Here is a 20,806-nt window from a genome sequence, read left to right on the forward strand (position 1 = left end):
ACATTATTTTGTAATTTGAGGGAAGAAATTATGCCTATTATTATAATAAAAACTTTAAATTTTCCGGGAAAGGTCAGGCGCCAACAGGTATGAAATGAATATATTATATTTTTTGAGCTTTGATGATGTAAATAAAACGGAAATGTTGATTATCGATCGATTTTTTTTTCAAATTTGAAAAATCAAAATCGACAATCTTCGACTTAGACAATAAATATGCAAAATGTCGCAAAAAATTCAATTTTTTGGGGGAATATTTTGGTCAGAATCAGTTCACTTTTTACAGGTTTGAGTTAACCTATTTGAGGTAATTGACTAGAAGAAATTTTTTTAAAAATATGGAAAAGTTACAAAACTACTAGGCGATTTTACAACTATTTAAATTTAAAATTTGAAGAAAACACTTTTTTGTGGCTTTAAGAATGGAAGACACCAGATGGAGATGAAGCCAAGCAATGTCTGCACCTGTAAAATGTTTGGGTTACTGTAAGGTTACTGTAGCTATGAAGTTCTACATTTTTAAGGTGGTGTAGAGTAAATGGAAAGTTCGCTTTTAAAATATCCAGAAGAAAATCAGTACAAATGAAAAATACCTAACTCTAAAAATTGGGAATGAATTTCCTCCAATAGGAAACGCCACGCCCACTTCTAATTTCATTAGTGCAAAAGTGGGCGGGGCGATTCGCTGATTGGTCTTGCAGTTCTTATTTTTCGAGGAAGTTTCAAGATATTTTTTTTTTTAATCATAATTTGAAAATCGAGTAAATTTTTTTTTGTTTTTGTTTTTTTACTTTTTGGAAATTCAGACTAGTTTGGGTATTTTAAAGAAAAATTCCCACAATACTACACCTCAAAAGCAATTTAATTTTTTAAAAAGATTATTAAACGCTATTAGCGTACACTAGATTGTTCAAAAATTAATTTTCTGAAAAAATATTATTTTCCAATGCATTGGGAAGAAGACTCGTAATTTTTACTCAATTTTTCCTTTAAAATTTTTTGAAAAAAATTTCATTACAACTCATTTTCAATAATTTAAGTTCACAGACGTTATTTAATTTTTTGCATAACATTTTTTAAATTTATTTCTCTAAAGAATTCAGATCAAAACTTCAAATACTTACCTATAAGAAAGAAACATTGGCGTAGAGAAAAACGTGAAGAAAACCGAAAGAAAAGTGGGCGGGGCTTGTTGATCCGTTTTGATAATTGTGAAATTCGAGCTCATTATTCATTTTTCATGCATAACTCGTTTTCAATTTTGAACATACGCACTGCGGTCGACACGATGTGGCTCTCCTTCTTCGTGGTGTTACTTGCAACTGAAATATTTAACATTATTTAGGGCAACGTTGAACTTTTTGCCGAAGAGTTGTGAAATATATTATTTTGTATTTGAAAGTGCCAGTGGGGATTTCGTCAAAATATACTCGGAATGAATTAACAAGAGAAATATCTTAAGTAAAATGATTTAGAATTTTCGAAACATTTATTCATAGTTTTGGTAAATTGCCAAACTTTTTGAAAACTTGAAAACTTTGAAATTTAAAAATAAAGTCAATCAAGTTAGAACCTCTAAAATTTTCAAATATAAATAGTTGAAGCATAATACTTTTTGAAAACCTAGAGAAAAAACTTTTTAAATCGACTTTTAAAGTTATGATAGGTGCAAATTGGCTGTGCGTAATTGCATATTTTTTTACTGAAACTAAAAAAATTCAAAAAATGTGTGGAACTATTGTTCTATAATATTCGGTTATCTTAAAACTATACATATAATTAATTAAAAAAATTTCCTCATTGTCACGGCTTGCCCAAGCTTGGCCCAAAAAAATAGTTTATGTTAAATATTTGGTTATGAGTGTTGTTTTACAAAATTCCCAAGGACGATGCCTTGAACATCGACTTGAATTAAGTTAGTTCAGAAACTCTCGAGCTATTGAGTTACAGTAACCGATATTATTTAATAATTCTCTATTGCACGTAGTTTTCAATATTTAAAACAAAAGTCTTACCTTATCCAAACACGGTTGCTCATTTGTCGAATAATGCACCGTTATTAAATTCTCAAGAGTATCCAAAATGACTTCAACTCTTTCCACTTGTTGAGGTGTTACTGATGGTTCTGTTGGAGCAGGAAATGTTTTTTCCAACTTTACACAACGTTTCATTTCTATCAGATATGCACCAACACATCCAATAAATAATGATCCATGACGAGCTATTTCTGCTTCTGAAATTTATTTTTAAAACGATTAAACCTTAAAAAGTTAATATTTTTGAAGCTACAAAGAGTTTATATTTTTCAAATAAAAACAAGAAATAATATTCAATCACAAAAATTGTAAAAATAAAACTGTCTCATTACTTTTGCTCACAATCAGAAATAATTTCGATCGAACTACTCTTGAAACAGAATGGGAAAAAATTCATGGCACAATTTTGAAAAATATCATTTCTATAATATTTAAGCATTTTTTTAACAAATTAATGCTGATAAAAATAGATCTTGATAAAAAATGTTTTCGAAAAGTTTTAATTTTTATAATTATGAAATTACAGCACATTGTAATAGTGAACATTCAAAACTTAATTTTTTTGAATAAAAAATTAAAACAAGAATTATCATATCAACGTCTTTGATTTTTTTTTAATTATTCTCCCAAATTAACCTTTTTTTTAGTTTCAAATATATTCTTACCATCTGCCCTTAACTGCGGAAGAACAACATTATTTGCTGCTTCAACTGCTTTCTGACAGGCTCGACCCGCTGTTTCGACTTCCCTGTAATATTCGATATATAGATTTTTTGAAAAAAAAAACAACTTGAAGATAAAATAAAAAAGAAAGGGGAAAAAGCAACAAACCTCCTTAATGATGCACCATCTTGGGCGGTTCCGATTCCTTGTGTTGCTACACGGAAGAGTGCAAGTTGCACGTTGCACTCGTGCACCAGCTGTAAAACAGTACTCATTTCTCTTATTTCCATTTTTAAAAATCATGACACGTGGCTGCACACCCAATCCCCGCCCCCGATTGTTTGTCATCTCCGCCCATTTCTCCGCCTCCCCCGAGGGATATATCGGATCACCGACAAGTGAGCGGGGGCGGATGGCGATTGGCGGTGACGATCTGAGGTATCCGTGAACAGTTTTTGTGCTTCGTTTTCTCAAGTATTTAGTCAAACATCTGTGATGGTATGGTAAACGAAAAGAAAAATAGAGACATATTCTGATCGGAATGGAGGGATTTTTGATTCCCACTCTTTTTGAAGATTTTTGAAATATTTCTGTTATTTTCGAGTTTCAAGCAAATTTGTTTTTCTTTTCATCAATTTTAATATTTTTAGATAATTTATTTTTTCTTTTATAATGTTTACTTTTTAAAGTCGAGTTTTCTTACTAAAATTGGCCTTTGGGAGATAATTGTTTCTGATAAAAACTATACATGTGTAGATAACTATACCCTTTTTTTCTACGGTTTTTCTAATTTTGTTTCGATAATTTGAATTCAAACATTGAAGAAGTTGGACGTTTTGGTATGAAATTATTCATTCTTTACAAAAATTGGCAATTTACCAATTTCTCGAAAATGTTATTTCAAAAGTCTATTTTATTGAAGTTGAGAAATTATTCAAAAATCATAGTAAACCTTTTCAAAATTATACTTAAAAGTTTATATGCACAGTAAAAAAAGGTGAAAGCTCAGTTTTCAGTCATCATAATTCTGGAAGACTACCAAAAAAATTGTTCTGCTAGTTTTATATTTGTATTGCGTTTTAATTGTTTGTACATACTTAACCATTCTAGGAGTTTAAACCTACAAAAATACTCATAATCAAAAAGTCCACATTTTGAAAATTGGCAATTTACCAAAACGTTGACTGAAAAATTTGGAAACTCAGCAACATTTTTGAGAGTTTATTTATGGTATTTGGGCATTTTAGACTATTATAAATGTATTTGTGAACTGAACTACTACTGACTATGCACCTCCTTTTAAAATTACACGGTTGATTTATATTATTTTTATGATGATAATTTTCAGGTCACAGATAGAGTTTCGCGAATAGTGGAAAGTTCGGACATCAACTTTTGTTGGCCACGTAATCACTGTCAGTTTAATTTAAAAATGGAAACAAACCTCCTGTATTTTCTTTGGATTGGCCATGGAATGCTGTCGCATTCCGCGGTTAGTGCCACCTTATTCAAAGAAGCCTAACCGCGGTGTGTCCAAATCGAGCAAGTACGAGACAGTAGTAGAGATTAAGAGAAATAGAGAAAAAGAATGGAGACGTCGAGAAACCGAGACCAATGATAAACGTTTGCGGTGTGGTGAAGCTTTTGTGTTGTTTTAGAAGATCACACTACAGCTACAGTTTCCGTGGTTTGTCTTGATTATTGTATATTTCTTATTTTGATTCTTTTTTTGTTTATTCTTCTACAATTCTCGATCTCCTCGTGGCAGAAGAACAAAGATTGAGTCCTCCGACCACCCACCACACCTCCTGCGGGCTGCGCGCCGAGCTGACGAGCTCCTGAACGGAAATGTCAGCCAAGAAATTTGGGGAGCGAGGAGGACCGGGTGGGGGAGGAGGAGGTGAATGGTCAAACAAGCACGTAATTGTCAAAACAGTTTCTGTAAAAATTAATATTTAATTTGAAATAGAAAGACTTGAGAAGAATTAGTAAAAGAACTGTATAGGTGGTTAGAGAAATATTTTAGGTTTTTTAAAGCGAGACATTTTTAGATTGCATTTTTTTGTTTAAAAATTATAATGTTGCTATATTTCTTATTATAATCAGCATATTCTTGATAAAAGTCAGCATATTCTTAATAGTTACCCGGGTATTTTTTATTGCTCGTCTTTTTATAGGTATCCAATGTTTCCTTTTTTTTCTTAAAAAAAACACTGAAAAAAATATTTTTACAACACCCATAGTTAGAGTTACTTCAAAATTATTACATAATAATTTTTAGGCTCAAAGGAATTCAGTTTTTTTTAACCTGTGAGTAGAAATATAAGTTCAGTTTTGAAATATTTATTGTAAAACTGAAAGTTGTGGTTCATATATAAGCGACAGGGTTAATGTAGCTCCAAAATTGAAAATAATTAGTTTAATTATTGGAACCGTAAAATAAAAAATTTACTTTAGGGACTGTAAGAAAAAGAAAGCAATAATTCATGGATATGAATGATAATTGTTGTTCACTAATTTTTTAAATATTAAATAGATTCAGTTCTCAGAATTAGTCTCTGGTGTGTTATTCAGAAAAAGATCCAAATTATTGTGAGTACGTTTTGCGTCTATTGAAAATTTAATTGGGAAGGAGGTTCTAAAAAATGAATGCTCATCGACATACTCAATCAGGATTGAAATATATGGTTTTTCAATTTGAATTGACATTTCAAAAAACCCATCATTTTTCGTGTACTGGGGATTATGAGAATTTGTAATTGAAAAATAGTATTTGAAATTCTAATTTGTTCTAGAAAATAATGTCGGTATTTTATAGTATTAGATCATAGCTCTATTCTAGATTATTTAAAAATTTTGGTAATGTTTTGAATTAATATTTTGACAGTGCTGAATCTTACTAGAATTTTCATAGCAACACTACTTTAAAATGTTTATTACAGTTCCTTTTTATTACCAATTTCAGCTTTTGGTCAAGCATAGATGATCGATTCTCTGCTTGTATACATATCTTCTCTGTGTCTCTCATTCTCTTATTTTCGTCTTTTTTCTATTTGTGTTGCTTTTCGGTGGTAAAGAAGAAGAAGAAGAAGAAGCATGAAATGGATGGATGCACACACATTTTGTGTAGAAAGGGCGAGATATTAGAGAGTGAGAGAGATACAGAGAGAAAAAGAGCACAAGGAGGGCGCATTGCTCCCCCTGCTCTTGCTCTGCGTGGCTCAGTGAAGCTGCGACGAGAAAGAAAGTGGCGGAGAGAGAGACTCATAGATGCAGAGAATCGATAATGACTTGAGGAAGCATTGAGAGAGCATTGGAGCCAGTGAGATACATATAGAAAGAGAGACAGAAGGAGTGCGTATTTTTTGCAGAGAATTGATTGATTTATAGTTGTAACCTACATCTAATTAAATCATCTAGTTTTACAGTCTTACAATGTAGGTTTTATTGGAGCGTAGCAAGGAAATGAATTTCATTTAAAAATAGTATTGAGATTTCCAAAATAAACTGCAAATCCAAATGAAAACTTTATAGTTTCAACTTCATAGAAACTAATGTACATTATATTAATATTTAAAAAAAACGAAAAATAAAATTTTAAATTGCTCCGAGCTATAGAAATACCGATCGCATTATAAAAAAATAAAATGCCTCAAAAAATAGGTGAAGCTTACTTTTCCTACATGTATGAAACAGTTTTAAAATAATCATTTAGTTTTAGAAAATACCACTCAGATATTTTTAAGAAGGGGGTTTTGCAACTTAAAAAACAAATTTGGCATTTATACCAGAAAGAAGGCGGGGTTACATATAGAACAGGGCATAGTAAATTGGTAGATTTGGTAGATACAGGTATATTTGAAAATTGTATAGATAAGAATAACAGTTTGATAAGTATAAAACTTGACAATTATCAACGAAAAAATGCCAAAAAATCGGTAACATTTTCAGGAATGTTCCATAAAGATCCGAAATGTGTGAATTATTTTCCTTTTCAGTGTACTTTGAACATAATTATCTTTTTAAAAAATGAATGTTTGAAGAGAGCAATTAAAATCTAATTGGCAAATAAGTGAGGAATTTGAATATCAAATTTATCTTCTTTTTTTTTCAGATCAGATGAACGATGTTAAGTATTAAATATAACCACAAAAATGGCTAAAACTATTCTATGAAAGATCTTCCAAGAAGTGCCAAGAAACCCAAAAGCTTCAAAGGACCCCCATACATCGAGAGCTCGAAGAAGCAAGGGGACGCGTCGCGTGCGCGGGACACGCGACGCGTAGTCTCTTTCGCACGCAACTCGTAGTCTACGTATCTGCGTCTCGCATGCTTGTTTCTTCCCCGAAGAGCTCTCGTCGTCTGGCTCTCTCGTTATTTTGTACGTATATGCGTGTGTGTGTGTGTGTGTGTACGAAAGGGGCTTCCTCTTCTTTTTTTCCTTCATTTTTCCTTCTTCTTCTCGTCCACCATTTTGGCTTTGAGAATGAAAAATACACCAGAAAATACAAGTTTTAAAATTATTCGGGAAATTAAATTTGAAAATAATCATAAATTTAGATGAAATTCTGGTTAGGAGAAGGGAATATACGAACAGAAAATGATAAATACTACGGGACGCAAGGGAGACATTCACAGTCAAAAAGAAAGAAAACCATATTTAAAAAGGATTGGAATTTTAAATAAAAAATTAGACAGTAGAATAACTAAAACTGTCAATCCGATTCTAGTATAGCTTTCGGAAATGATTAGTAGAACTTGACTGCAATCATAAACTTAAATTCTTCTGGTTGATCATCACAATTATTAAAAACAGGTCCAACAGCTCTTGGCTTCATTGCCAGTTCCTTTTTACCGGTTCTCTTTGCCCAATCTTCGGCACGTTGAGCAAGACGAGCTTTTCGTTCGGCTGCATCTGTTGAATTCTCATCATCATCCGAATCAATTGTGATTCTTTTTGGTTGTTTTTCCTTCTTTTTATCTCCAGCAATGTCATTATCAGATGTCGAATCTTCATCACCTTCTCCATCCGAAAGATAACACGGTGGAACAAAGAATCCATCATCTTCCTCACCACCATCGTCATCGTCGTTATCCTTTTCCTGAAAAATAATCAAGTTAAATGTGTCAAAATATATTGAAATCTTGATCATAATTATTGATTTAAAAAGAAACTGAAATTAAAAGAAAACTAACAGCATCATCATCGGAATTGCATTCTTCACCATCAGAAGGTTCGTCTTCCCACTCGTCATCCGATACAACCTGAAATTTATCAATTTAAGATTTTTTTTCGCTGATTGGCAGACAAGCTCACATTATAATCAATACCAATTTCTTCTGCCAATGGACACGATCCGGATACAATTTTTGACTTCTTTCGCCATGTTCCATAGTACTGTGGACGACGATTTCCATGAAATTGGAACAACTTTGCCTTCATATTTCTGAAAGTTATATCACAAATGTTAGTATTTTTAGTCATTTGGAATAATATTTTTGAACTACAATTGAAGAAAAATATAATTTAGTTACGTATTAGAATCCCTGGGACAATATAAAGTTTAGAATAATTTTTGGAAAACTATTTCGATATGAAAATTATTAAAATAATAAAAACCTATATACAGGCATGCTAAAAACAAATCGTTCGAGTATACGCACTGAGAAATCTTACTAATAAGAAATAAAAATAAATTTCTTCAGATGAAAAGGTGTTTCTAATGTAAATAAAATCTGAATAAACAAAGCTTCAAATTTTCGAAAATGTGATTTTCTAAAAAACTATGTACTTACCTGGCCTTTGAAGATTCAATTGGTACAATTTTTGCCGCAGATTCAATGAATGAAGCGATCGAGTTAATCTTGAAATAAAAACTATGAAAATAAATAAAATTTTCGAATTATACCTCTTCGTGTTGTGTAAAAATATCAGCATCGTCGGGAAGTGGATCTCTTGAAATAATTTTTGCGAGAGACATTCCATCCTTTCTCTCGAATGGTAGATACCAGTTAGAAGACTCTTTCTGAGGTTCTGCAACTTTTTTCTTTTCGACTTTCGAGAAGAATTTAGCGAAAAGTGCAGACTGTCGACGCTTTCTCTCTTCGATAGCCTCTTCTTCCTTTCTTTTTGCTTCTTTCTTTTCCTCATCTTCCCGCCGTTTAGCTTCTTTCTTTTCTTCTTCTTCCTTCTTTCTTTTGTTCCTTTCTTCATCCTTCTTCATTTTCTCTTCTTCATCTTTTTTCTTTTTCTCTTCAGCCTCTTTCCGTTTTTCCTCTTTTTTCTTATCTTCTTCCAACTTCTTATCCAACCGTTCCCTGAAAACAATTAGATGTAAAATAAATTTAATAATTTCTAAAAAATCTTTACTTTTCTTTTTTCTCCTTGTCCAAACGTTTCTCTTCGGCTAGCTTATCTTTTTCTAAACGCTTTTCCTCAAGAATTCGTTCGCGTTCGATTCGTTGCTTTTCCCTTTCCTCCATTTTCTCTCTCTTCTGCTTTTCTCGTTCTTCTCTCGAAACTTTTGGAGTTTTTGGAGTTTTCGGAGTTTTCGGAGCTTTTGGGGACTGTTGGGAAGTTTCTTTTTGAGGAGAAGTATCCGATAGTTCAATCACAGACTGATTTGAAGAATCACGCGATAGCTGAAAAAATGTTTTTTGAAATATAAAGAAACATGAGATTATTATTACCTTCACTTTCTTCGCATCTTTCTCTGGTGGAGTTTGAGCTACCCGTTTCACACCTTTCTGATTTGGGTCACAGGAATTCTGAAACAAAAAAGCATATTCCAAATTTCAGATTAAAAAATAAACCTCATTCGTCTCGATTAGTACATCGTCAGTAGTGTTATCGGTAACATGAGATTCATCCATTTTTGAGAAAACTCTGAAAATATTCTGTTTTATCTGCGAACCAAAAGAAAAAAGGCGTTAATGTTTGCAAATGTCAGACAAAAGTTTTTAATTTTGAAAGCGGATATCTCCCGCTTCTGATGTTTTTCGGCCACGGCCACCGCAATTGTCGGCCAACTCTCTGCACCCTCTCTATTTGCCGTAGTCTCTCATTCAGTGAGGCGAATCTACCAAAAAAATTGTTTGGGAATTTTCCGATAAAAACGAACACAGGTTTCCAAAAATCTGGTCAAACCATTAGATAAAAAATACCGCAAAATCAATAAAAGTTAGATTAAGGGTCAATATTTTCGGGTAAACTGCATTTGAAGCTCAAAAATCGTGAGACACGACGAGCGAGCTGGTAAAATTTTTGCGAAATCAATAGATTTAAAGCATGCTTATAAGCATAATATAGGTGTTTTGCGGTTTTTAAAATACAAAATGTAGTTATAAGAGATTCACCAGCTGTATAATGTAAAAATTTCAAAATCGCAAATATTTTTCAATTGCGACCATCGAGAGGCGCGATTAGAAAAATATTAGTAAAATGATGGTGGTCCCGCAGCGAATTTCACAATTTGTAAAACGCGTCTAAAATATTGTCATAAGTAGTTTATAAACGTCGAAAACCTGTGAGACCCGAAGAACTCGGGGGATGTCCAATTGGGGGGATTACCAACTCGGGGGATTGGCCCCGCCCACAGAACCGTGGCTTGCAATACGCCCATTTCTGCAACTGCCGCACAGTTTTAAAACTGTATTTCTCTCAATAGAGCGAGAAATAACAAGAAAAAATAATTTTAAAATCGTGCGGCAGTTGCAGAAATGGGCGTATTGCAAGCCACGGTTCTGTGGGCGGGGCCAATCCCCCGAGTTGGTAATCCCCCCCCCCCAATTGAACATCCCCCGAGTTCTTCGGGTCTCAAACCTGTGAGTCTCTTGATTCTTACACAATAAGGTCTCAAGAACATTACTCAATAGCTTTCACAACATGTCTTAATATTTTACAAATTTCTGAAAATGCCCGATGAATGGCGAATTCCTGTATTTCAAAACGATAATAAGGCCAAAAAAGGACAATGTCTAGAAAATTCACTGCAACATAATGGAATCTTCGTCTCCAGCAGAATTGAGATTCAGGAAAGGTCTCTACAAGAATACTACAACGAATTCTAAATTTCAATTAGATATAAATGAAAATATTATCATTGCGAGGAATCTTATCATCTATATCTACAAAGTTTTTTGTAGTTTACCAATTAGAAGTTATTCAAAGTTCAATTGCTCTCATCAATTGTATCAGTACATATCACATCATTCCTCTAACTTGCATCAATGTATCAATGTGACGTTGAACTGAACCAAATAAATTCTGAATGTTTTCGTTGTCTCTGATCCACAAAATGATGTCATGAGAAGAGGGAAAAGCAAGAGCACAAGCCATAGTGAGAGGATATCTTTTTATTTCTATTTTTAGTCGTCATTCCTTCTATTTTCTTTCTTCCTTTATCCACTTGTCCTCCACGTTTCCTTTCCGTGTTAGCGCCAGATCAAAAAATAAGAAAGATCCGCGTATTGCCATGTCTGTCAAAACAATTGTTTTTGAGAGTTGAAAACCTATTTATTTCAATTCAAGTACTTACTTATGAAATGTTTCTAGGTTTTCTTTCGATACCTAGCTTGTCTACAGTGATAGTTCGGAATTAGCTAGAACTTTTCCACACTCTAAAAATAAATTTTTTCCCAAAAAAAGTTACTTTAAAATTCATTATTTCAATAAGAAAATTATCATAAAATGTTTTGATACCTAAATACTTATCATCATTGTACAAATACTTTTAAATTGTGTAAATCGACGACTGGAATCAAAAGTTCAAAAGTGGATTACACCAGTATGGAAATTTTTTAAATAATTTAGGATGCTAAAATACTTAACCAAATATACTAGTTAAACTTTTCAAAAGCCGAAATAAACTTTTTTATTTACAATCAAAACAATCAAAAAGTTTCAATTAATCAGTTTTCACTTTTTTTCACCCTAAAACCATAATTTTGAGAGAGATATTTAGATTTTAAACTCGTTCAAATATTTTAACAAACTTCATTTATCAACGAAAAAAATGTACCTTTTTCGAGATATTTGTTTCAGATTTTTGAATGATAATTGGGAATTTGCAGCTTAAAAACATATACCGTATATTCTCTATTAGTGCGGCATCTCTAATAGTGCGGCATCTCTATTAGTGCGGCACCCTTACTGCCCTTTCGAAAATTAGTGCGGCAGTCTCTAATAGTCCGGCAGTCTCTAATGGTGCGGCACTCCTTTTTTTTGGTTGCGAAAGCCACCTCAAATATTCGATTACTCCAATGGTATCCTTGTTCAATCTTTAATAATTTCTCATAAATTTTCACTTAAACATTGCATTTCAGTGCCTTTGGGGGCAAAATACACAATTTTCATTGATTTTCACATAAAATATGAAGTTTTATGAGGGAATTTTGAGTTTACTACTCTCGAAAGTAGTAACCTCAAAAGGAAAATTAGTTATCGAAAATTAGTACGGCGGTCTCCAGTAGTCCGGCAGTCTCTAATAGTGCGCAAGCCGCGAAAGGCCCGGAAATTAGTGCGGCATGCCGCACTAATAGAGAATGTACGGTAGTTCAAAATTAAAAAGTGGTTAAAGGTATTTAGGGATATTGAACTTTTTCGGTATTTTAAAGATGATTTAAAAAAATTTTTAAATGGCAAATTCACAAGCAATTAACGTACATCTAAATATATTGTTGTGGTTTTAGAAACATTCCTGGAAATCGCATTTTTAGGAATTTTTAGCTATAAAAAAGTCGTCACACATTACGTTATAAGATGGGATCTACTCGGATTGCACTCAAAAATTATCAATCATGAAAATATGTTAAAGTACCTAAAATGTAAAATATTATGAACTTGTGTATTTTAATCTGCGTGATCTCTCTAAATCACATGTTGTCACAAGTCATTTGTATCTATAAAACCAGCAGGTCCCCTTTTTCTCTTTTTTTCTTTTAAACATACAATCTATTATCATTATCATTTATCACCACCAATCTCTCTTTTTGTCCATTTTCCTCTCAATTTACCATATTTTCTTCCCCCTCTTTCCGCCTTTTCTATTTTCGGCGAAACCGTCGCCATTTTCGTCTTATCACGTATCCGAAATAGCCGAATATACAGACAGAGAGACTATTGAACAACGAAGAGAAATTAGAGAAGAAAGGTGAATTGATGATAAAATTGTAAAATATACGTGTTTGCTCTCTTGTTTGACCTGAAATTATAGCTTCAACCATCTGCCCATCTTATCAGTTTCATGGTCTTTGGCTTGTTAGTGTCTTTGAGTTTTGAAGTTTGCATTTTTGAAATTTAAATAATTTCCAAGTGGTAACATGCACAATTGAATCTTTAAATGGTACTCTTAGCATTTGATTGCATCTTTGAAGTTTAGCCAAAGTTTGATCTCCAACTATTGCTAATATTTGATCCAAAATTTTTCGAGCCGTTTTAAACTTAGACAAGACATCGTAAAAATGGGATCAGAGATTTGGCGGACCTTTGCCATAAGTGTGTTTGGGCAAAACTTGGATTGAAAGTTGCAGCCAAATACCGTTTTTAAGGGAATATCAGCTAAAGCTCCTGTTTTGTGCAACTACGCCTTACCATGGAACTCATTAAAAAAGTTTTTCTGAGATTTTCCTATAAGTGGAAGTGACTAATTGAAAGCTGAAACTACACAATGAAAGTAGAAAACCACCAAAATAATATTTAAAATTATGATATGCAAAAAAACTTTCCACTTTTCAACTTTGATTGCATTTCAATTATATATTGTAATATTTGGTAATTTTAGCACCATATCAGTAGTTTTGAACATTTTCCAACTGGTTAACTCATTTTCAATAAAAAATGGTAAGAACTGCAACAAGAATTTTAAAAAATCTTTCTCATATTTTAACATTTTTCAAGTTTCATATTTTAATATCGTTTTACCGCTGTCTTACTGTTGAGCACAGTTGGGGTTCTTATCTGCCTCTAGGTGCAACATTTGAATTATTTGCAACCATTATATCGTTCATTATTTTTCAAAAAGAATGCTTCCCATAAATATTCAATATGCTTTGCAGAAACAAGCAGACAAAAATGTCAAAACTGTGAACTTTTGTAATTTATCTTGTCATCTGTGATCAGTATCTCCTTATCACCCTCACTTATCACAATTTTCATTAATTAATCAATTTCCGTGACAACCGGAAATGCGACAATCGTGTATCCCCTGTTTCTTGTAATCAATTCCGACTCTTTTCATAAGATTTCTCTTTTTGATATTTCACTGTATATTCATTCTCTCACGGGTGCCAATTTTAGATTATAAAAGCCATAATAGCCGCCAAGCTTTTTTTTTTTTAGAAAATTGACAATTTCCGGGTAGGCGGATTTGGGGATGCTGGCGAAAAGGTCAAAAGGGACATTTTAAAGTAGCATATGGATGAAGCTATGAAAAGTTGCAAGATTTGTTGAGAACAGCAGGAAATTCTTGAAAATTGTTTCAATTCGGAAAAACTTTTGAGAATTTTAGTTTGAAACATTGAGAATCGTTTTAAAAATTTAAACGGCGTTTTTCAAATCTAGACTGTAATTAAAAAAAATCAATTTTATTTTTAAAGTCTCATCCTTCAAGTTTTGAAGTGGCTCATTTTTTCAGGATTCTATCCTATTTATTCCAAAGAAAAGTGAACCAACTTTGAAATATGAACCCTGAAATTGTAAAGAGTGAATAATCAATGCTACAGTAGCCAACTCATTTATTTTGTATATTTTTTGTTTCTCTCACTTCTCTCATAACTGCCAAGAGTAATTGAATCCAACACTTGATTACGGAAATCAGATATTTTGCTCTAATAAACAAAATCAAATCAAAAACTCACAAGATTCTGAATGTTTTCATTCAATGTTTTTCATCAAATGACTTTTTATTCATTTTTAAGGGAAACTTTTTGTACTTTAAAATTATAACCAGAGTACATTTTTCACATATTTTTGTTGTCATAATATCAAAAATAATTGTGTTTTTGTTCAAAAATAGTCAGATGATTTTTTGATAAGAATCCTCGGCACTTTGCTACTCCTGGCGCGCGGACGGAGCGCGCTAGTAATAATGTCTCGAACGCCCGGCGCACTCTCTGCGCGCGCCCGGCGCATTTCATACGAATTTGGCCACGGCTCGTTCCCCATCCCTTCATTATTTTTATCAAATACATTGTCAACTTGGAATACTGAGTTTATATAAATTTAATTTTATTAAATTGAAAATCTTAAAAAAATTTAACAAAAAATTTAACAATGCATTTCAAAATTAATAATTTTCATTGTGTAGCAAGTCCCCTTCTTTTTCTGTTGGAGTTCCTCGAGTTCTTTCGATGGACCTGCAAAAATAAAGAAGTTAATTTCATTCATTGAAACATTTTTCATGTTCATTTGAAGAAGAAAAACTTACAAGTATCTGAGAAAATATGCAACTCCAAAAATCTTCTTTCCAGCTCTCTCGTGTATAGGCTGTGCGAGGAGGTGGTGAATCCAGTTCATCTCCATACTTTGCTGCTTTTCTGAAAATATCAATTTCTTTTTTTTTTTTAATAATTGCGATGCGTAGAAAAGGTTGAAGACCGGGTAGTTATCAAATTATTACTAATTTCGAATAAATTGTTTCTATAATCTTACCGATGAATTATTTCATTCTAATCCTCCGATAATTTGTTTCGTACCGGCATCTAAGCATTTTCTGCAAATTTTTTCATTAATATTTAATTGAAAAACAAATAAAAAATCAAGAAAATGTGTAAAGTCGAAAAAAACTGAAAAAAAACACCGCTTGAAAAATTTGGCAGAGTTGAAATCTAGGCCGCGGCCGCGATCTGCGAAGGGCGCGCGCACGGGGCGCGCACGGGGCGTGAACGATCCGCGCACAGAGCGTCGACGATGTGCGGATCATGGATTTTCTACGTGAACATTAAGGATTGGGAAGTCAAAACAACTGTAAAGTGCCTATATACTAGTACTTGCTCATATACGGACATATATGTATACATACATAGTATAGTTTCCTATCAATTGTGTGTCCCATTAGACAACCCCAACCTGGAGCCAATAAATGTTCCATTTTTTTCGTTTACAAATTCATAATCGTGATTGCATAGTTATTAATCTATAAAATTCTGAAAAAATCACGTTTATTTCGATTTCTGGCTCCGGTTTCGTTCTTGTCTGATTCTATTCGCATCCAGTGCGCATACCCTTTGCGCTCAAGGTGCGCGCGCCAGGCGGATACCCTTATTTTCGCGCGCCAGGCGCAGAACGTGCGCGCCCCAGGAGTAGCGAACTGCCGAGTCAGAAGGCATTTTGAAAGATATTTGCACTTTTGAAACATTTTATTATGAAAAATGAGATTGTTTGAGTAACTAGGGATTTTTGTGAGGGTTCTTTTTGAAGTACGCGCAATTGTTCAAAATGATGAAATATCACGAAAGAAATATAAGCTAAAAAGGTTAAAATTAGTTTTTATTCCAAATTTTGAAACCTTCTTTTAACTCCATCTGGTTGGTTTAACAGTGGGTGGAGCTATTCGCTGCTTGCTCCTGCAGTTTTCATCTTGGGGGGGGGGGGGGGGGATTGAAAAAAAAAATTATTCACAGATTTTTTTTCTTAATTTTTCTTTTGCGAATTCAATATTTCAAGGCATCCTCAATTTCCTCAAATTTCTAAACATGGTCACGGAATTGTTTTACTGATGAAATTAGTCAAATAACGTTGAAAACTTCACAACATAAAAGTTTCGAGATTATTTTAAAGCTGGACACAAGTGGAAAATGAAGCTTGTTTTTGGTACATTCTTCACATCTTTTGATATTAATCGAGACGTACTTACTTTTTTAGAGCAAATGCAATACCCAATTCCAATCAAGTGCCTAGACTCTTATTATCTTCCTAAACAATGAAATTGTTCAAACTGATTGATCTTTTGAATTAATCACTTTCTCAGGCTCTCCCTTACCCTCTCACAACCTTATACTATTTCTCTAATCGTCTCAATTTCCAAACCCCTTGTCAAAAATCCTGCATTCCGTTTTTGATGGTCATTGAAGGAAAAACGGGCCGAAAAGTGGGCGTGGATATATTCCGTAAACAAACCGTCCGTGTTTGCTCACACGCGGCTCTCGCTCGTTTCCGCGCGCACTTTTCGCGTCACGCAAAATGGGCGGAGCCTATTTGTCAGAATGAAGTGAGAGGAGGTTTTCCGCGCGGAAAAATAGTGGAATACGATGAGAAAGTTTGTTTATTTTTCGACTTTCGCCTGCCTCACCGTCATCATCTCCAATTGAATGCGCGTCGTGCCTAACTCCCCATTTTTTGAAATATCTTTCTCTTTTTCTCTGTGTCTCTTTCTCTGTTTTGGTTACTGTAGGTTTATTGATTAATTTTCCAATTTTCGGAAAAAAAATATTCAGACACAAAGTAAGTATTTCTCAATTGTAACTATTTTTTAATCTCAAAATTATAATAATTTTGGTAGAACCTCCTAGTTAGAGTTAAATGGGGATTTTTTTAAAGGTTTTCTGAACTTCAGATTTTTTGGTTTTTTAGCAATATTCACGCTATTTTCAATTTTTCAAAAAAACATTTCGTTCTTAAACTATTATTCTTTGACTATTCCCACTCAATTTTTAAATGCAAATCTTGAGAAAGCGAAAAAAAATCAGAAAAAATTCCAGATCCAGTCATCTGAATCTGACACTCAATGACGTAGAGAATGTACTCTCTATACACTTTCCAGCTCCATTTTGAAGATTTTAGTCAGAACTACATTAAAGTATTATTTGTAAGTACCCCTGGCTTCATACTCTGAAATTTTTAACATTTTCTCTAAAAAATCAAACTTGTGTAGTTTCTGCTCTTTGGAAGTTAAGCTCATGAACCAAAAGACCATTCTTCCTCAAGTAAGGTTCATTAATATTTACCAAGTTCGCCAGAGAGTTGCCTTCACTCTTTCTTAAATACATATACTTCACGAAAAAGTAAAGTTTTCATCAGTTTTTTTCTCAATCCCAATTTAAAAATGACCGTGTTATTTTGGTACTAAACTGTGCTATTTATAAACAAAGTTGGGAGACCGTTAATAGTTAGGTTTGTTGGTAACTCGACACTTTTGAGTAAATACTGGTTTTTTCTCGCCGCGGGGCTCCGATGGTAAGGCTCACTTTCATCGGCCAATTGCTGTTTTTTCTGCAATGGACGGACGTTAACTTAACCTTTGAACCCTGGCAGGCAATGTTAGTTTAAGTTGAATTAGACAGATCTAAAGATATTGCTCAAATGTAGGTAATTTCTAATAACCTTGGCTCTAGCTGAAAGTCCAAACGGGAGCTGTGACATTTCAGTTGATGGTAGGTGAATATCACTTTCAAAAAATTATAGCTATTTTCTGTTGGAAATGTTCTTTTCGGTGTCAACAGCTCAGCCAACGGATCATTCGAGATATTTAATAGGTCGATTCAAGAAAATATAAGATAGATTAGAACCTGTGAATTTTGAATGACTTGATTTGGACAAACTTGGCTCAACTTGTAGTTATAAGTGCACGGAATGCCGTTGAAGCTCTCGCTGTTTGTTCCGAAAATTGCGGAAAAATTTCACGTGGGTTTACTATTTTCCTCACACTAAAATTTGTGTAACAACTCTGGTAGTTTTTGAAGATCAACCTGAATAAACGTGTAAGTAGGCTACAAAACAGTAGGTAGGTCATGTAAATTAGAGTGATTGGTGATGCCCATATATTCGAGCTGACAATTTCGGAAGTTGGGCACTGTAAAATAAAGAGGTTACAAAACCTGCAATTGCGGCACTGTTCTATGGGTGTAACTATTATCTTGATCTAGTAAGAACTAATCATAAAACTTAGGAATCATCTCTTCGAACCCATTGATTTTTTGAATCATCTGGTGCGGCCGCACCTAAAGATGATCTCTTTCGTCTTGAGACCCAATCTACCATTTCTCTCTCTCTCTCTCTCTCTCTCTCTCTCTCTCTCTCTCTCTCTCTCTCTCTCTCTCTCTCTCTCTCTCTCTCTCTCTCTCTCTCTCTCTCTCTCTCTCTCTCTCTCTTCTGTATTTCACTATTCAAACATTTTTGTCTTGTCTCTCAAAAAACTGGACTCTTTTATTCGTCTCGTAGCAGCCCCAAGCAGCACAGGCTGAGTATACACATCACGCGATTGCAAAAAAAATATTTGGCTACAGAAAACCAGAAAGAATAAGGGTTTTTTGTGCTGCTTCTGCTGCTATAGTTGATGGTGAAGCTTCGCACACACACACATTCATGCAGTTTCTTGCCGCACCATTTTTTCGTGACGACATGGACAAATACTCTGAAATTGGATGAAATGACGTGTGCTTTTCTTGAAAATTTTACAGTATCATTTGTGTGTTTGATTTGGAATTTATGTGGAAAACAGGAATAATAGCTCTTATGGGAAATTTTAACTTCAGCTATATCGATTTTGCATTTTCCATGAAAATTTTGCCCCTGTGAGTCAAGCTCCTAAATCCCACAGTAAAATTGTGGAAATTGAGCTCCAGGTTTTATTTTTTATTTATTTTGGTGAAACTGATCGTTTTAGCATACCTAAGTTAATTTTAGAAAATCTAACTCGAAACGCTTTATGTTTTTTTCACAACTTTAATTTTCACCGTTGCATTTGTTTACTGATACACATTTTGAAGGCAGTTATAAAACTTTTCTAAATTTTCGATTAATTTTCGATCAATTCGAAGGTTTGTAGATTTATCGGATGTATTTTTCCTGAAATGTATGTGTGTTTCCTTGCGATTTTTGGTTTTCAAGCCTTTCCTGTTGCATAAAACCAATCAAAAGAAAAAGTCAGATATTCCACATTAAAAGTAAATCGTCACGTATATCTCCCCACCTACTTCACATATTTATCCCACAACGTGATAGCTTTTTTTCCGAAAAAAAAGGGAAAAATTAAGCTGATTTTCATCAGTTGCATGATAAGCAAAAAGAAATCTATGGGAAAATCGGAAGGGATTAGCTCACGCCTCCACTAACTCATGAGCTTTTATCAAATTTTATTCTTTCTTTTCTTTCTTTTTTTTTAAAATTTTATTTATTCAATGATTTGAATGTGATTAGTGAGCTTACATCTTGTTAGATCAAAGTGTGTGAATGTTGATAAATTCAGATGAGTATACCTCCTCGTTCAAAATTTCAGGAGTTTGTTATAGCCTAATTTTTCATAGCCTCAAAATTCAAGAATCTCAAAAAATTTGCTCTACTTTTTAAAACCTTCAAAGTAAGCCAACAGAAAAGAGCAAAACTCGGCAAAGAATATGTGATTAGGTAACATTTTTCCCTTTTTCCGCAACTTTTTTTCTTGCCGATTTTTGAATTATGAATGAATTTCTACGTCATTAGTAAGTGAGATGAAGAGAAAAGTATAAGGGAAAAAAATAAATGAGAAGGTGGAAGACATAAATATAGGATTTTCTATTAGAATAAGATATTGCGAAGAGGACGATGCTATAAGAGATTGATTAAAAATTAAAAAGAAAAAGAAAAACTTGATGATTCTAGGTCGCATCTAAATATTTCAATTAGTTATATTAGAGTCAGAAATTTCCCAGAAAAGCATTTGAGCATCGAGTCCTTCGTCGCCTTGTTTTATGTCCCTCCGTTTTATTAAAAATTTGAACTTGAATTTATTTGCTTGAGAAACTGCCTAAACTTATAAATTATTTATGAAAACAGATTAAGAGCGATTTCCAAACCACCTGCCACAAATATCACCTGAGAAAGTAGCGACTCAAAAAAAATACATGAACTTTTTTAAAACATTAATTTTATTTAAATTTTTTATACATGGGAAGATTTTGTTTCATATTAAAGATATATGAGCCCAATGACATTGGCCAATTATGTTTTTTTTTCAAAATTATTCTTTCAGTGACCAAATTTTTCGCTTACAACTTTTAATAATTTGTTTTGTTTTGCTTGGCAGTTTCCAAAAATTTTTTGAATTACTAAAAAAAACTTTTCCTCGGCTTTCTAGCATCTCTGAATTTTCAATTTTGTCTGTTATTCAACTTATCCTAAATAAGAAAATCTC

At 33.3% G+C, this 20,806-nt stretch overlaps 4 protein-coding genes and 4 non-coding genes across 8 annotated transcripts; 2 read left to right on the forward strand and 6 right to left on the reverse strand.

Annotated features, from left to right (window-relative positions):
* Nucleotides 1-410: 410 nt before the first annotated feature.
* On the reverse strand, nucleotides 411-4,638 carry rsbp-1 (Abi_C domain-containing protein). The gene is made up of 6 exons (NM_060038.9): nucleotides 4,144-4,638; nucleotides 2,868-2,956; nucleotides 2,702-2,784; nucleotides 2,016-2,233; nucleotides 1,125-1,322; nucleotides 411-465 (listed from the first exon to the last, which is right to left on the reverse strand). The coding sequence occupies exons 1-5, from the start codon at nucleotides 4,183-4,185 to the stop codon at nucleotides 1,239-1,241; spliced, it is 516 nt and encodes a 171-aa protein (NP_492439.1). The 5' UTR covers nucleotides 4,186-4,638; the 3' UTR covers nucleotides 411-465; nucleotides 1,125-1,238.
* 21ur-12762 lies at nucleotides 3,526-3,546 on the reverse strand. The gene has a single exon (NR_050352.1).
* On the forward strand, nucleotides 4,142-4,229 carry T06D10.7. Its single transcript, NR_050353.1, has one exon. It is a non-coding gene; the product is annotated as an Unclassified non-coding RNA T06D10.7 (non-coding RNA).
* Nucleotides 4,433-4,630, reverse strand: T06D10.8 (uncharacterized protein; the record flags this gene model as incomplete). The annotated part of the gene is made up of 1 exon (NM_001361803.3): nucleotides 4,433-4,630. One exon carries the CDS (start codon nucleotides 4,628-4,630, stop codon nucleotides 4,433-4,435), a length of 198 nt encoding a protein of 65 aa, NP_001348683.2.
* Nucleotides 4,639-7,125: 2,487 nt separating the features above from the next.
* chaf-1 (Chromatin assembly factor 1 subunit A dimerization domain-containing protein) lies at nucleotides 7,126-9,585 on the reverse strand. The gene is made up of 8 exons (NM_060039.9): nucleotides 9,513-9,585; nucleotides 9,390-9,467; nucleotides 9,070-9,341; nucleotides 8,609-9,017; nucleotides 8,496-8,563; nucleotides 8,017-8,146; nucleotides 7,896-7,964; nucleotides 7,126-7,801 (listed from the first exon to the last, which is right to left on the reverse strand). The coding sequence occupies exons 1-8, from the start codon at nucleotides 9,570-9,572 to the stop codon at nucleotides 7,448-7,450; spliced, it is 1,440 nt and encodes a 479-aa protein (NP_492440.1). The 5' UTR covers nucleotides 9,573-9,585; the 3' UTR covers nucleotides 7,126-7,447.
* A 5,324-nt stretch (nucleotides 9,586-14,909) lies between these two features.
* On the reverse strand, nucleotides 14,910-15,409 carry T06D10.3 (Fatty acid desaturase). The gene is made up of 3 exons (NM_001129043.7): nucleotides 15,349-15,409; nucleotides 15,125-15,233; nucleotides 14,910-15,053 (listed from the first exon to the last, which is right to left on the reverse strand). The coding sequence occupies exons 2-3, from the start codon at nucleotides 15,217-15,219 to the stop codon at nucleotides 14,984-14,986; spliced, it is 165 nt and encodes a 54-aa protein (NP_001122515.2). The 5' UTR covers nucleotides 15,220-15,233; nucleotides 15,349-15,409; the 3' UTR covers nucleotides 14,910-14,983.
* A 1,894-nt stretch (nucleotides 15,410-17,303) lies between these two features.
* On the reverse strand, nucleotides 17,304-17,444 carry T06D10.6. The gene has a single exon (NR_050354.1). It is a non-coding gene; the product is annotated as an Unclassified non-coding RNA T06D10.6 (non-coding RNA).
* Nucleotides 17,445-18,572: 1,128 nt separating this feature from the next.
* T06D10.5 lies at nucleotides 18,573-18,789 on the forward strand. The gene has a single exon (NR_050355.1). It is a non-coding gene; the product is annotated as an Unclassified non-coding RNA T06D10.5 (non-coding RNA).
* The last annotated feature ends 2,017 nt before the right edge of the window (nucleotides 18,790-20,806 follow it).

The sequence above is a fragment of the Caenorhabditis elegans genome, chromosome I (assembly GCF_000002985.6).
Source record: "Caenorhabditis elegans chromosome I".
NCBI lineage: Eukaryota > Metazoa > Nematoda > Chromadorea > Rhabditida > Rhabditidae > Caenorhabditis > Caenorhabditis elegans.

Coding starts and splice junctions, on each gene's coding strand:
- rsbp-1 (NM_060038.9), bottom strand. CDS start 4,185: ATGCGACAGCATTCCATGGCCAATCCAAAGAAAATACAGGAG. Junction 2,957..4,143: donor ATCCAAAGAAAATACAGGAG/GTTTGTTTCCAT, acceptor ACTGTTTTACAG/CTGGTGCACGAGTGCAACGT. Junction 1,323..2,015: donor AGCAACCGTGTTTGGATAAG/GTAAGACTTTTG, acceptor TAAATATTTCAG/TTGCAAGTAACACCACGAAG.
- T06D10.3 (NM_001129043.7), bottom strand. CDS start 15,219: ATGGAGATGAACTGGATTCACCACCTCCTCGCACAGCCTATACACGAG. Junction 15,054..15,124: donor GCATATTTTCTCAGATACTT/GTAAGTTTTTCT, acceptor TTATTTTTGCAG/GTCCATCGAAAGAACTCGAG.
- chaf-1 (NM_060039.9), bottom strand. CDS start 9,572: ATGGATGAATCTCATGTTACCGATAACACTACTGACGATGTACTAATC. Junction 9,468..9,512: donor TACTAATCGAGACGAATGAG/GTTTATTTTTTA, acceptor TTTTTGTTTCAG/AATTCCTGTGACCCAAATCA. Junction 7,802..7,895: donor GCAATTCCGATGATGATGCT/GTTAGTTTTCTT, acceptor ATTATTTTTCAG/GAAAAGGATAACGACGATGA.